Source organism: Seriola aureovittata, chromosome 18, assembly GCF_021018895.1.
Source record: "Seriola aureovittata isolate HTS-2021-v1 ecotype China chromosome 18, ASM2101889v1, whole genome shotgun sequence".
NCBI lineage: Eukaryota > Metazoa > Chordata > Actinopteri > Carangiformes > Carangidae > Seriola > Seriola aureovittata.
In genome coordinates, this window is record NC_079381.1 from 14,719,895 (window position 1) to 14,735,880 (window position 15,986).

Consider the following 15,986-nt stretch of genomic DNA (forward strand, 5'->3'; position numbering starts at 1 on the left):
CTACCAAGCAAACATGGATGTAAATGATGCACTCAGCACGTTTGTTAGACCTCGAGGATTTACACATTGCACTTGATGTGAAACACTGAATCTGAACATAACTAAGTTTTTATTGACCTGTATCAAGAGAGAGATGTTGGGAGTTTACCCCGTCACTTCCATACAGTTTCCAACTGCGCATACATTGATATGTATGTCTGCACTGCTACTCCAGCATGATTATTGAGTTGTTGTTTTCTTTATGGATACCCATATCATCTATCATTGCCATTTAGTTTTTGAACCAAAATAATAATCTCCAAACAATCTTGTAGCTCTGTTGACTATTTACTATGCTACACCAAGCAGCCTCTTGGATTTAATAACATTCTAAATGTCAGTCATGCTGCATTATTCAGACCTCAGGAGGTTTTTTTGTAAGTGTGTAGTTGTTTTGTGTTAATATTTTCTCAGAGTTACGCTTATCTCTCCATCAACTCCTCTGTTGTGTCCCTCTCTGTGTAAAGAGTGACGTGCAGATCAGGGTCTGCTCGTGCACGGAGTCTTGTCTTAAAAGGTTCCACTCTAGTTGTTAAATTAATCAAAGCCTTTGTGTAGCCTTTCCAAAAATCTCCAACTGAATGTATCACTTTCTTAACTAAACCGTGTGTGTGTGTGTGTGGGGAGGGTACAACAAGAGTCAATAAACACTGCGTAATTAACATTTTATATTGATTAAGTTTAACGAATACCAGCTTATTTAGATGCGCTGGAGAAATCAATGTCATTCTTATGTGATTAGGAGGAATTTCCAGTCTTTTCATATTTTTAGTTCAATTCAAAATTAATTTTTTTATCAGTGTAAAGCATAGTATAATGTTTTTAATTTTCAGTAATGTAACTTTTCTAACTTGCTTTGCTTTTATTAAATTTTATTAAATTATCAGCTAAATTGAAGCCTAAACATATGTGGAGGAAGTGTAATCTGGCCTTGTTTTGTTTGTGTACTTTGTGTGTATATTGTTGTTCAAGTTTTAGCCACTTAAAACAAACTAATTTGAATTCTTTCATTTCAGCCTTTTGAATTTGTAAAGCTCAATTGCCTTGGAAATAAGGAATCAGTATCACTATAATCAAAAGCCCAACATATTTTATATCAGTCAGATACTGTACTTCTCCAAACACTGTCACACTCTCACTGTCACCCATGTCAGACATAAATGGGCTGTCATTCAGTCAGAATTGTGCTACCTTACATTTGTCACTCCACATCACTTAATTTCTTTGTAGGCTTTGTTATTTCTTGGTGCAAGCAGTTTAAACTCCTGATTCCTGATCCTCGAGGTGATTTGAAGAGACTCAAACAGTGAAGTGAAGTGGAGGCAATATTCTCCCTCCTTGGCTTTTCCACTCTCTCCATCAAGTGTTTATTTGTTTGTCGGTGACAGGAGGTGAATAGAGGGACTGGGTGTCAAGTGAGTGAGTGGCGCAATGAAGGATTTGGGCAGAGTCAAGGACTTTTTATGTTCTGGCAGATCTGACACTGGCTGATTCAACTGCAGAGGACTGCTGGCACCTTTTGATTTCTCTTCTTTACTCTTGCCTTCTGCATGTCTTCATTTTCTGCCCCTTTTGTGTTTTTCTGAAATGATGTGATTGTCTGTCTTTCTTTAATCCTCTCAGTTTCTAACTCTTTTCTTCTGACTACATTCCTTTTTCCCCTCAGTCTCTGAATTTCTCTTTGTATACTTTTCCCACTGTCCACTATTTCCATCTCTTATTGTCCCTCTTTATTTCCCCCATCTTTATGTCAGTCATTCTGGATGTTTCGCGTTGCCAGCTGCTCCGCATCTCTCCCCTCATGTGCCCCATGTTACTGATGTCTTACCCAGACAAAAGCCTCCTCTCCTGGGCTTGATGCCAGCCAGGTTATCCCTTCTCTTTTGCCCGACCCCTGGAGGTTTTAGATTCAAAAGTTTCAGAATCTCTCTTCTTAAAAAGCCCCAGGGTTACGATGGCAACCACAACTATGGGATTGGGCCATTTACTCTTGAGGTAAACCTTAGGGTTGCAGAAGAAATTAGAAATGTGTTATTAATTTTCTATTCCGCATGTGTACTGTAGATACATTTTAAATTCAAAGTGATCTGCTTATTGTTACTTTACTTTAATGTTTTTGACCTTCACTATACAGAATAATGCAAAAGATGGAAACTTGAAAGCTCACATACCGACGGTGCAGAAGTTTTAGGCAATTAAAGTAAAGTCAGGATGCTTTCATAAATAATGCCATGGATAGTTTTATTCATGAGTTAACTTCATACACTTTGCATATAAGTGCAGTAAACAGAAAAAAACTGAATCAAAACAATATTTGCCTTGACCACCTTTTGCTTTTAAACCAGAACCAGTTCTCCTTGATACACTAACACACAGTTTTTTAATGTACTTGGCAGCAAGGTTGTTCCAAGCATCTTGTAGAACGTGCCACAGTTCTTCTCTGGATTAAGGACGCTCAGTGTCTCCTCATGATCTCTTTTTGATGATGTTGAGATCAGGGCTCTGTGGGGGCCACACCATCTGTTACAGGAGTCCTTGTTCTTCTTGTAGCTGAAACTAGTTCTTTATGACTCTGGCTGTATGGTTATTTTCATGCTGCAGAATGAATTTGGGACTGATCAGACACCTCTCTGATGGTACTACGTGATGGATAGCTGGGGAAATCTTTTGTATAGTTGTTAAAGGAGATGTAATTTTAAGATTCTTTTACAGGGGATTGAACATTTTGTGGAAAAAACAAATTGTTGTGAAAAATCGGAGGATTTGCACATGATTTAAAACATGTCTGGAGGGTATCAACAATGTGATGTGTATGTGGTCTCTTTTGCACAGCTTAGGGACTGACCCTCAACATCCTTGTTTATTGTGAACACAGTGGGGTTGTGAATACATTTTGGATGACCTTCAAAGCAATTTTGTGTTGGTGGTTAACATTAGGCTCTGCTGGACCCACAAAAATCCATCATTACACATGAAGGAATATCCACAATTAATTAACAAAATACAATCTTTATCTGTGTCCTCTAGGGAGACACGTATCTGTTTCCCCCATTGGCAGAACAGTGTAATTTTTCAGTGCCTTCCAAAACTGTTGCAGATCACTTGTTGAAAAATAAATCGGTTTTATGGTCTGACAATGCTGTGGTTACCATTAAGTTAGGTTTAGGAACAAACACCACTTTAAAATACGTACTTCGTCGAGGAACGTTCACGGTCATGGTTGAAAGACATGTTGACTGACTGTAGGAAGCAGGAAACAAACAGTGGTCTTCCATTGCAAAGTCCCACATTTTCTTGTCACACCACTTCCTTCTTTGTTCCTGTCAGGAGTCAAAATTACCACCGCCGCTTGAAGACTTTGTCACTTCAGCGTAAACATATGTCATTTTTGAGCAATTGCAAAATGATTAATGATGTTGCTTGTCTTTGTGGAACAGTCGCTTACAAATACATTTCTTACTGCCAAGCTTTGTGTAGTCCTGTATACTTTTATTGTAACTTCTTGTCCAAAAAAAAAAAAAAAAAAAAGATTTCCAAGACATCAAAGCTTCCATTTTAGGCAGCAGAAAAAAAACAATAGATGGTGTTTTGGATTGGAATACTTTGTTAAGGTTAAGGGGGATATCATTTCATTGAAGTGGTACAATATTATGTATATGTGACACTATAATTCAGTGTTACAATGCGTTTTTCCAACTCTAAAGCTACTTAAAGGAGATATTTCAAGGTATTTGTGTGTATATAATGTGATTATTCCAACTTTTTGCAAGGTTAATAGAGGGTTACTGATCCACTTACACTCTTTTTCTTGTGCTGGGGCTGTTTGGACTAGGTTGGCAGAGTTTTGAAAATAACATTTCACAGTCTGTGGCAGGATAATTTCTCTTCTTTGATGATGGAGGTAGGGGTGGTGATGGAAGTGTATAGGAAAATAGAGGGGTAAGGGGAAGGATAAAAACACCGCAGGGATGGTGGTAGTGTTTGAAAGGGGACGGTTGAGTGGCTCTGTTAAGGTAAGATTGACAGAGGAAATGCAGAAACTAAAAATGAAAGATGTACAGTACAGCGAGAGATGTAGACAGATGTAAACAGGAGGAAATGCAGAAAGAAAGAGAGAGAAAGAAAAACAGGGAGTGGGAGATCTGCATTGTGGCCCAAAGCTGAATGCTGCCTTTATGAGCAATAGTTAAAAGGACACTGAGGCGTGAGTCCCTGTAACCATAGCAACTTCCCAGGAGCCCTGTGACGGACAGATAATAGAGTGAGAGAGGAGTTCCTTTTTTCTTCTTCACCACTCCCTCCCTCCCTCCTCCCCTCCTTCTCACTTGTTCTCACTTCCACTCCTCTCTTGGGCAGTTTGTTGGATCCTCGCATCTTACGGGATTTTCCTTGACTCGGCTGGCCTGTTTTTGCCTTTTATGTGCGCTCTGAAGTTTGAATCCCAGCCCAGCGAAGGCTGCTCCAGACAACTGTTGCCATAATTGCTTGTTGTTATCTCTCTGAGTCACTTTTATGGACTCTCAGAACTATTTGAGGACTTTATTTTTGTGCATCCAGAAAGCTGTTTTGTTTTGGCACAGGCAGAAATGTGCTCCAAAGGCACTGTCTCAGCCCGTGATTCCTTTGTCTACATTTCAGAGGCTGTGCTGTCAAACCATGGTGCTGCCGCCGAGACCAAACGCCCTGAGAATATGCAATGCTTAACAGTAAGTAAGATCAAACCTTTTTTACTGTCTGTGTGCGTGTCCATGTAAAGCTTAATCATCCTTTCCTTTTTCAGCTGTGTGTGTGGGTGCATGTGAACTTGAGTAATTGACATATTGTGGAAGTTTAATGGTGTTTGTGGAAATAAATGTCTAATAATGCTATTGCTATAGTTGTTGGAGGTTTTGGTGAGTGATTTCTCCATACAGGTGCATAACTTATTTCTTTCTTTGATTGTTGATAGTTTGCATATTGTAATTCATTTTGTTTTCATGTGCGTGTAAAATGAATGAATAGGTCTATATACTGTATACAAAGTAGTTGACCCGTGACATCGCACCATGTCCAACAAACTCATCATGCATAAACATGCCTTCAGTAAGATATTTACTGCATGAATTCCATGTCACACATTCTCGGCAACCATAGCAACTAATTGAATCATGCTTTTGAGCTTGGAGCAGTGAATGGAGGAAGATGTCATTTCTTGAAAGACAATGTATGTCATAAAGTTCACTTGCATGTGAGTCACATGTGGAGCAGAATGATGGTTGTCATGAGAAAGGCGAAAAGCGAAATGTGCAGTCAGATGTGAAGCCACATTTCCTTATCTGTTCATGGAAATCACAAATCCTTCCTGTGTTCTCTCCATTCATCCTTAACATTTTGTGGCTCTCTTTAGTCAGACATTTCTTTAAAGTCCATTTTCTGTATTTTCCTGTCCGACTCTATGGTTGCCATGTATTAATTAATAATGAATGAGGAAAACCACTTAAACTGTTTACAGAGACAGAGGGGGATGACGGATGATACTTTAACCCATTTTACAGCTGGGCAATTGGAAACAATAAGTCCATATTTTCTTGAGAGCAGCAGTAATAATAACAACAGGAACCAAAACATATTTACATGTAAAGACCTAAGTTGTCCACAGGATTAATTTATGGTTTAGGACCTGTAATGGACACACAAAAAGCAAAAATAAAAATGTTATTTTTATCTTTTGTGGATTTTCATGCTCAGTCCTCTGTGCACTGCAGTCCTTGTCACTACTTACTGCTGACCTGTAAGAGTTTCATGCTAATGCTATCAATTCTATTGGGAACTTTCTGGATGAATCACATCAATACATTTTTGGCTGCACCCTACAATAGATACACCTTGGCGTGTTTGACAAGATATCATAGAAACGGTTGGTCAGGGAAAAGTGCACTTGCTAACGTTATTAGCAACGTCATTAGTAAGTGCTAAATAGCCAGCTAGGAATTTGTTGTAATTTGAACAGCTTCATTTTTTTTTTTTAGATACAGACTGGTATTATCCCTCTTCAGTTAACTTTATATTGCCTGTCTTCTGGCTTTTAAGCTTAATAACAAAGCATGATGATTACATCTCAGCTGTCAGTCAAAGACGATGCACAGCAGCACAAGGAGCCGCCCTCCCACAGGCCTGGAGGCTAAAGGAGTCTAAAGCCGTTTTTTTCTCACAATATTAAAATAATGTGAAAATTAAATTTGAGAATCACTTTTACTTTACACTGTATTTTGACAGAAAATAGGCATGTGTTTTTACACTTGGTAGGAAAAAACAAACTAGATCATTCACCCTCTCCTCACTATTTTAATAAGCAGTATTTTTAGCATCTCAAAACTGCTGTGGTAATGTGGAGATGAGTCCAATAGTTGTAGTTGTACAATCATGCATTCATTTTGGAAGTGGTGTAGGCCTACTTGCTTAAATGTAAATTTGCACTACATTTTTGCAATTTGTTAATATCATACTGAGAAATAAATATAAAGATGCTCAAGTTATGATAATAATTATACATTCTGTTTATACAGAGCTTTTAAAGGCTCACAACTATTAGCAAAAACAAGTTACACACACACAGTAAAAAAAGCAGCGGGAAGAACATAGTATTAAAACAAACACAGTAATAAATGACTGCTGGCAGAGGAGTGACTCTGTATTTATTCCCTGAGTCATTTGACCCATCCTCCAGTGTCACACCAGAGATAGGATTTCCTTGCTGGTTATGAATGCTGCATCTTTTTGTATGCTTTTGTTGTCACTTCAGCTATGGGGGAAGATTTATTCTTTATATTTAGAATCTTACTGGGTCCAGAGTTGGCAAATTTCCAGAGTGACTTTCATGGAAAATTGACTCTGGCTTCTCTTCCCACACGATGCCAACACGGATAATACTTTAGCAAAATCACTTTTACAGGTTAAGATCAGGTGTGACAGTGTCTATATTTAGATAAAGTCTTTCTTTATTGAAAATGAGGGGGGATAGGTGAGCTGGCACACATGAGGCATATAGTATCTTCCTGTTATGGGTATTTCTGTGAGGCATCACATGTCTGTAACACCAGATAGATGGTATTGAAGTTGAGATGCTGCAGTGGAGCAGGCTACATGAATCTGAAAAAAGAAAACTCTATCCAAGCACTCAAAAGGAAAGGTATCAAACAGCTTTCAGTCCAACTACACATTCAGGTTTCTCTACAGCATATTGTCAGAAAACAGGCAGCACTTCAGTGAAAGCAGTAGCCTAATAAAACAAACTGACAGACCCTAAGTAAAGACACAGTAGAAACCACAACCACACATAGCCTGCTATAAGAGAAATGCCTCAGTCTGCTCCAAATATGCTGGCCACAAACAAGAAAGAATTCACATTCACACTCAGAAGTGCAGCCCTTAACATTCAGCTTTCAACCATACAAACTGCTTAGAGGATGTAAATCCAGCAAAATGGATAATAGCTCAAATCATGGGATTAATTATATAAGAAAAGAAGGAATAAAAAGAGAACTTAACTTTGGTGTCTTGTCAGTAATGTAATGGATTTAACCATAAATGTTTGCTGTGCTTTTGAACTGAAACAACTCCCGTTTTTTTTTCTCCAAAACATTTCTTGGATGTGTTAATGGGTTCATTCATAAGCAGGCATTCAACTGCAAAATACGTTTCAAAATCTATTATTTAGCCAGCGTGTGTACTTCTAGTGTTGTCAGTTCTTTTTCTGTGGTGTCCAATTTGCCATTGTTTTCCAGCAGTGCTACTGTGTAGTGAAAAGACATTACTGTCCTGCAGGGTCATGCCACATTGGAACAATCTCACAACAAAATCATTGAATGAAAAAGATCCAAAGTGTGAACACCAAAATCACTACTCTGCTTTATACTATGGTTAACTGAATCCAACAATGCACATACTCCAAATGGGAACTAATAACTGTCCAAAATCTATCTAGAATAGTCTGTCAAAACAAAATTCTACCGTTATAACATTATAACTACCTTAAGATTTACTCAACCAGTTGAGTTTATAAAACTGTGCTGCTATTTGTTAAGTTTCATAGGCAATGACAGGCATAGAGAAAGTAATTGGTTAGTTTTAAATCACCAAACTGGAGGAGATTAAATCAAAAATACTGAATTCTTCCAATATATAATACTATAAATATATATCATTATACATAAATATACATCATTATGACTTAGACTCCTGGAGCGGCTGACAGTTTCAGGCCAATTCAACAGATCAGTGTGTCAGTGAAACGTATCCGTGTTTCTTTTGAAACACTCCAGGATGTGAACTCTGTGGAAAGCAGTGCTCATATGGAGTTACTGTAATAAGCTTGACTGGACAGGATTAGACAGAGGAGCTCACTTTACTTTCACCTTTCACACACTCTTCCTCTCTCTACACGCAATGCCCATCGGACACACACAGAAACAAAGTTAGGGATTATTTATCTCATAAAGTAGTGCTACAACATTTGACCCTGTGCCTTTTTGTTGCTTTGTGTATGTGGTACGCTGTTCCTGGCACAGTTTATCCCAAGCTAGAAGTTTGAGTTCTGATTTGCAGCAGATTCAGTGCATTCCTTACATTGCTAGCAGAATAACGATGCTGCATTCAGTATGTCAAGAGCTTGAGAGGCTTTTGAAGTCATATGTAGGGTGAAAAGGGCAGTAACGATGCGGTGCAGCATTGAGATGTAAAGGTTTTACATCCGTATTTGTGAAGGCTCCTTTTCCTCTCTCCTTCCTCCTCCCTCCCTCCCCTTTAATACTTGTTCTCTCTCTTCCTCTTTATCTCCGGGTGAATCAGAGTAACAGATGATTGTGTGGCTTGTGTGGGATAGTCTCTGGGGAGAGTTAAGGGAGGGGGAAAAGCACATTCACAGACAAAATTAGGGGAGAATGGAAAACCTTTTAGACTTTCTCCTCTTTTCTGTACTCGTTTTCTCTTGCCTTGTCCTTGCTCCCTTCCAGACCGCTGCGTATTTCCTCCTTTGCTGTTGTGGCCTCCTCCACCTCCCCCCTCCTCCTCTCTTTTCCCTCTCTTTTCTCCCTCTGTCACCCCATGGTCATCACCCATACAACACAAAGAGCTCTGTGGTATCGTTAACTGCCCACTCTTTACCTACTCAAACATTTTTCACTGTTTGATGATGGCCTTACACGTGAATCATTTCAATGATTTACACAGGGCACATTTCAGGCTTTGGACACTTTAGATTTTGGTGAAGATAATACTTGATATCCACAAAGGAATGTCCCTCAGAAAACCACAAGGCTATTTCAAGAACATTTTCCTATCCACTGTCTACAGTTTTACAACTTTCCTCTGCATTTATGCTTAAAATCATTGCCCTTATGTATTTAGATAATTACCACATTTTTGAGATAAATTATGTTTTAAAAAATGTCACACGGGCCGCTCTGTTATTTTGCTTTGTCTGACTCACTGCGAGCTGAATGTCTTTTCAATTTAACCAAAAGAGGAGGTGTTCACATGATTTGCTTTTTAAGATAATGTTGGCATTTGGGAAAAATACTTGTGATGTGAAATGATATTTACACTGTGATATTTAGAGAATCTCTGACTTTCTCTTTAATAAAAAAGACTAATGCCTTTCTTCTAGAACTAAAGCACTTCTTTCTTAAAACAATCTGCCATTGTTTGTGTTAACTCGATTTGTAGGTATGTACGGTCTACAGTAGGTTCGCTTTACTGGTCAAAGTTACAGATATGTCGGCCTGTTAGAATGCATCATAAAATATTCAAGTATCTCCAAAGTATGAGAAAATGACTGTTTTCTCGGATCATAGCGATGATCATCTGAACCAGAGGTGATAAATTTGACATGCAGCACAACAAGTGTTCATTTTCTCAGTTGCCTTGTCAGCATTTATCAGTTATATTTACATGCAAAGGCTCATGTCATTGGCAGGGAACAGAGAGTTCATGAATATTGACAATAGTTGCGCCCTGGACAACATGCCCCCCCCCCACATCACTTTGCTTGTCGGCTAGCATTAGCTCCTAAACCATATCTGTGAAAATGGGTCTGACACTTCTGTCTGACGGGAAAGATGGGAAGGAAGGGTGAGGTGAACTGAAAAGAGGACAGTGAGGTTAGATTTTCTGGCCGGCGTCTCAGAATAAATGAAGAATGGTTAGTTTTATTGCCAGGACGTATCCCTTTGTGAGTATTTTAGGCCCAGGGCCCAGGCTGTTCCTAACCCTCATCTGTTCTCTGCTAGATGCAGGATATGTGTGTGTTCTTATACTTACTCTACTATACTACTTTGCTATTCTGCACCTTCTTTTAATTTGAAAGAACATACAGTTTAAACCACATACAATGCAAGCAGCTAAAGTTGTGCAGTGTTTATCACATTGTGTACACTGCTGTAGCTCAGGTTGACAAGTGAGCTGTCCATTAATCTTGAGTGGATTGATCCTCGCCTCCTCTTGTTCCCATGTTATATCCTTGAGCAAAACCATGAGCCCCAGATTGCTCCCAATGAGCAGACCAGAGCCTTGCATGTAAACTCTGCTGCTATTAGTGTCTGTGAGCTTGAATGAATAGAATGAAAGGCTTTGTAAGGACCTTTGTCCTACTCAGGTTGATAATTGCTACTGTTGTGGCTCTAGAGATGGCAGTGTTGGGCTGTTGCTCAATCGAGCCACCACTTTGGTCCTGACTGAAATATCTCAACAAGTGGGAAATGGATCCATGTCCAGCAGATATTAGCATTGTCTTATTGAGCATGTTAGCATGCTGACGTTAGCATTTAGCTCTGTGTGCCTAAGTGATCCTCACAGATTCGCTGCTCTTTTCTGCGCTCTGGTCCAGGAGGTTTGCAGTGTAGTTATGAATCCATATACTTAGCTTCCACAGTTTGAATTTTAAGAACAACTTCAGCTGTGACCCTGAACTTGGCCTTAGACCCATCTTGTGTGTTCATTGGCGTGGAAGACGCCTCCTCCTTTGATAGCTGTTTATTCAGGTCAGAAAGAGACGGGGAGACCAAAAGAGAGAGAGAGAGAGATCCCACACTACCAACCACCAGATTGGCCTCGTCTGGCTCCTAGACAAGCTTTTCAAACTCTTCTTTCACTCCTCTCCCTAAGACATGCTTTCTTCTCTCCCTTTCTTCTCTCCCTCTAATCCGTCCTTCTGCCTATTTAGAGGTGAACAGCGCAGCGTGAAAGAGAGAGAAAGTGTTTTTTGTGTGCTTGACGGGTAACCCTCGCCCTTTTGAAAAGGCAAACAGAGAAAAGCTGCCATTACTACTGGCATGAAGGCATCTTAAGACAACGGCCTTTTCTGCCACTTTATTAGCATTGTGGAGACTAGTGCAGCATCGCTCCTCGTTCACCCCTCTCTTTCTCTGTCACTTCTCTGTCCATGTTTCCATGAGCCAGAAATCCAAATGATAAAAAGGAAAAGAGGCAAGCTGGGAATTAATAGGGTTGCTAGGGGTTAGACTGGCCACTGTTTTAGCCGTAATTTAACAGGCTTTTTCCTGCACTGCTGCTGAGGTGTTGTTGTTTTCTTTCTGCAGATTACCACCTCTTTCCCAGGCATATGGACATTGAAAACAAAAATAACAGTAATGTTTGGATAACTAAAAGAGGAGGGGAGATTGTCAGAGTTTGCAGACCTGTGAATTTCCGTACCGTGTGGTCAGAGGGCTGGGGGGGGGGCAGTCGAAAGGAAAAGCAGAGGAAATATGGAAGTTGAAAACATAACAAACAAGCATAATGTCTGGACGGAGACTGGGGAGTGTGGGAGCTAAGGTGGAAAGAGTCTGATGAGGTGTGAATTCTGATTGATATATATGTGTGTAGGTATGTGTGTTTATACCAAACAATACTGTTAACATTCTCTTCTGTTGGGAAATGTGATCATTTAAATTTGGTAGTCCTTAAAGTTGTAAACAATCAGAAACATTTCCATTTACAATGTTAAAATGGTCTGAAGTTTAAGTCCGCTGTTAATAGTTTTCATACTCCTGCCTGCCCAGTCATTCCTAATTAAAATCCTGCCTTTCTCACTCTAATTCATACACGTCACACTCGTGCCACCTACATTAGTCACTACAGTGTATATTTGCAAAAGACTGAGAGCTGTAGCACCTCTCACAACCTCATAGTGTGGACTCAGGAAACAAACTGGCCTTATCGGGGGCAGGCACACAAAGCTGTCCTGGCTGTGGGGTGGCGAGGTATGCATAAGTGCATGTGTGCATGCGCATGTGTGTGTATGTGTGTATAGGGGGGTGGCGGTGGGAGGCACTTCCTCCTATTCTTCTGCTGTTGAAGAGTTCCCATGAGTGCCCCAGCCAGGAGCTACAGTGTGGCCTGAGCAGGCCGGGCCAGCGCCAGTCTCGCCTACATGACGCCGCCACACACTCTCACACAGCTGATCTCAGGCGCTACTGCAACAGTTGCTGTTCAGGCCACAAAGCAAGAAGCAGGACATTGTCTTTACTGGATAGAGCAAGTGCAAGAAGAGAGGAGAAGATTGAAAGCGTAAAGGAAAGAAGACTTGAAGACAAAAATAATTAAGAGGAAGACATGAAGCTGTGGATATAATGATGGGTACAGACTCATAAAAACTTGCACACAGGAATATGGATTGATGACTGGAGTCGTTACTGACAAACCTTGAATGGACAAGAGTGCAGCTGAAGGTTAGTCGCAGAGTGTTACTACCAAGAAAATTGAATCAGGACTCATTCGAGGAAAGCTGATGCAGAGTGACGACCAGTTTGGCTGAAAAAAAGTCTCCAAGGACCATTTTCGTTTCACACGACAGATTCCTGTTTTCCAGCAGCGTGAGAAACACTATTGTTATCTACAGCCATCTCAGCTGGACTGCACTACACGCTGCAAGACTGAAGCCAGAGATGATCCATAACACCCTGAAGTCCACTCAGCCGCCGGAGCACAGCCCCAGGAGCACACACTCAGCCGCACAGAGGAAGCTGTGGAGATACTCGGGCTGCAGAGGGGCTGGCCAGGTGGAAAGTCAGCGTCGCAGTGTGTGTGTGCTGGCTGCGGACTTGAACGCTGGAGAAGGAGGAGGGGGAAGAGGAGGAGGAGGTGGTGGAGGAGGTGTGATGCACACTATCCACGGGCTGTGCCACCTGTGCATCGGATGTAGGCTGCCACAGGTGTGTGTGTGTGTGTGTGACAGGGAGAAAGGCGAGGGAAGGGAGGAAGAGAGAGAAAGTGCTTCGAATTTACAGTATCAACCGGTGAGAGAGAGAGAGAGAGAGAGAGAGAGAGAGAGAGAGACTGGGAGAATGAATGAAAAAGTTTGAAAGTTACTGTCTCTGATCACAGCTTTAGTAATTAATTTGTAGAATATAATTTATATTAAAACTGCAAAACAGAAAAGGCTGTATATAAAAACAAACTGAAGTGGTAATATCTTTGTTTGCGTACTGTTGGATCTTAATATCTCACCATTACTGTGGAGGAGAAATTGCACTTTCCACTGCACGTCCAACACATCCTGCAAGGAATAATTGCCTGTAAGCGACCGCAGGAGATTTAAAGCATGTGTGTTTCTTGAGAGGGAGAAAGCAGCTCTCTGTCCTTTACATTATTTATCCTTCACATAAGTAAGTACTTTATTTATACAGCACCTTTCAAGAGCAGAGACGTCACAAAGTGCTTCACGGAGGAGATACATAGTGAGAGAAGGATATAATGGAGGTAGATCGCAGAGTGGATGAGAGGAGGCAAATATTTGCTATGATATAAACCGATACCGCTTTACTTATGCCACTTTGTGCCTATCTGAATTGCACATTTAAAGAATAGGAAATAAAATTTAATGAGATTCAATATAAGTTAATTGACTGGGGCCGGATCAGAATACAAAAATACAAATCAGAGAATATTTGTAAGACTAGGCTTGCATGACAAAAATACAACATGGCACATTAGTCATGTGTATTTGATGTGCTGTCCTAGTCACTGAACATACTGACCCAGATAACATTGTCTAACCACATACATTATGTTGTGTGAGACTGGTAGATTTGATTTAGTTTATCCGCACCTGTTGGCAGTTAATGTTACCTCTGCTGCACAGTTGGAACGCAGACAGGACATGCACTGTAATCATCAGGAGGAGATTGGCAGGATTTTTGCCCCTGGCTTCATGCAGTCATGTCTGAAAGGATGGTGGAGCATTGAGGCATGAATGTAAAGAGGGAAAAGCTTTGCCACACATGCATGAACTCATACTTTACACACAGGGTTTTTTTTCCCATTGGGTATGCCCCAAATTCATTACAAGAAAGTTAAAATCTTATGTTTTAGTCTAGTCAGTTCTTCCACAGTCCCTTCGATTCAATTATTAATTTATCAATACAGCCCTGCTCATACAATTTAAATATTTAATGTACGCAGAGAACTTTTCCCATTCATTTATCTTCATTCATTTTCAGAAATGTGTCTTGGGATTGATGCAGTGAGAAAAGAATCACTTAAAGAACATTCATACTAATTTATTGTATTATTCTAATGTACTCTGTTCTAGTTTGAGAGTAATCCCTCTGCTTTCATTTATAAAAAAGGGGGCGTGGGGCTGCTTGTCTTTGGCAGACCAGAGGGAGTCCAAGTGGTTGGACTCCACTATGCTTACAAATTGAATTAGCGCTGTAAAGGCTGTGGAGTTTGGATGAATCAGTCCAAAATATGCAGCTCTGAGACTTTTCTTAAGGACACAATGTCTAAAACCAGCTTTTGATAAAAAGACATGATAGATAGATAGATAGATAGATAGATAGATAGATAGATAGATAGATAGATAGATAGATAGATGGATAACAGATGTTCTATGACTCAGTCTTGTGTTTGCCTTCCGTAATTCCAGTGAAATGTTATTTTTTTCTTTCATACCATCTGTTGTACTGTTTGTCTTTGTCATCTGCTCTGTCACCATCACTTTTCAAAGTCCCACTGCCCTCTTTTACCACCATTTAATCTATCTTTCATTTGTTTTATCCCTATTCATCATCATTTCTCATCTCTTCTGCTACGGTCACTTTCTAGGTTTTCCGTATATCTCATTATTTTCTTGCCGGTTTATCTCCGTTTTTGTCACACAGCCAAACTCAAAGATGATTAGTTTATACCCATCTGTCTACATACAAAAATATACACACAGAGCCTCAGTCATATGTGCACACATATGTGTGTGTCTCTCTGTCAGTGTTTCTTCTGCCTCAGAGGAAGAAGATCAAACTTTGGTCCCTATATGTACGTTAAAACATACTGTATATTTGTAATATAATGCTTGCAACTACTCAGCAAGAATTATAAAGATGTCATCACATAGACTTCCCATGAGGAGGTTTCAGACACATCAAAGAGGGTACATGTGTACAGATGACAATCCTAATTTCTTTTATATGGCAGGTAACAAAGTCAGCTTTCATTGTCTGTAGCATGGCAGTTATTTTTTCAGCAGTGTCAGTTTGGAGGTAGACTGAAATACAGACAAATTCAAGGGACCTAAGGGTAGAAAAATATGGTAAAAGAACTGTGGCCCCAAACAGTATGACACAGGGCACATAAAATCAGCGGACTATAAGAAACCACAATCGTACCCGACATTTTAGGGTCATTGTGAGCTTCGGGCCCCTGAATAATCACTGTATTTCTCCAAGTCGCTGCATCTTGCTCATGGGTAGATTTTGTAATTTAGCAGCATATACTTGTAGTTTTCCTCTGCTGTAGAAAAAAAATAGAAAGAGATGTGTGTTTTGGGCCCTGGTTGTGAGCAGATAAGATTGGAAAGTGAGATGTTTTGGATGGAACTTTGTTGACTTTGGCTCAGACTTTTGGGCACAGGTACTGAATGACGATGTGGGGTCAAAGAGAAAGAGAGACAATGGGAAAGAGACATCAGCATTGTC

The 15,986-nt window shown here is 40.1% G+C and overlaps 1 protein-coding gene across 4 annotated transcripts in view; it reads left to right on the forward strand.

The window, feature by feature from the left end:
- rgs3a (regulator of G protein signaling 3a) overlaps positions 1–15,986 on the forward strand; it is a 144,611-nt gene that overhangs the window by 34,871 nt on the left and 93,754 nt on the right. For 3 of the 4 annotated variants that reach the window (XM_056403040.1, XM_056403041.1, XM_056403043.1), the window contains one exon: positions 4,678–4,745. In XM_056403040.1, coding sequence (XP_056259015.1) covers positions 4,678–4,745 — 68 coding nt within the window. Of the gene's footprint in view, positions 1–4,677; positions 4,746–12,401; positions 13,227–15,986 lie in introns of those variants that run through there. The other variant, XM_056403042.1, reaches the window with a different exon arrangement.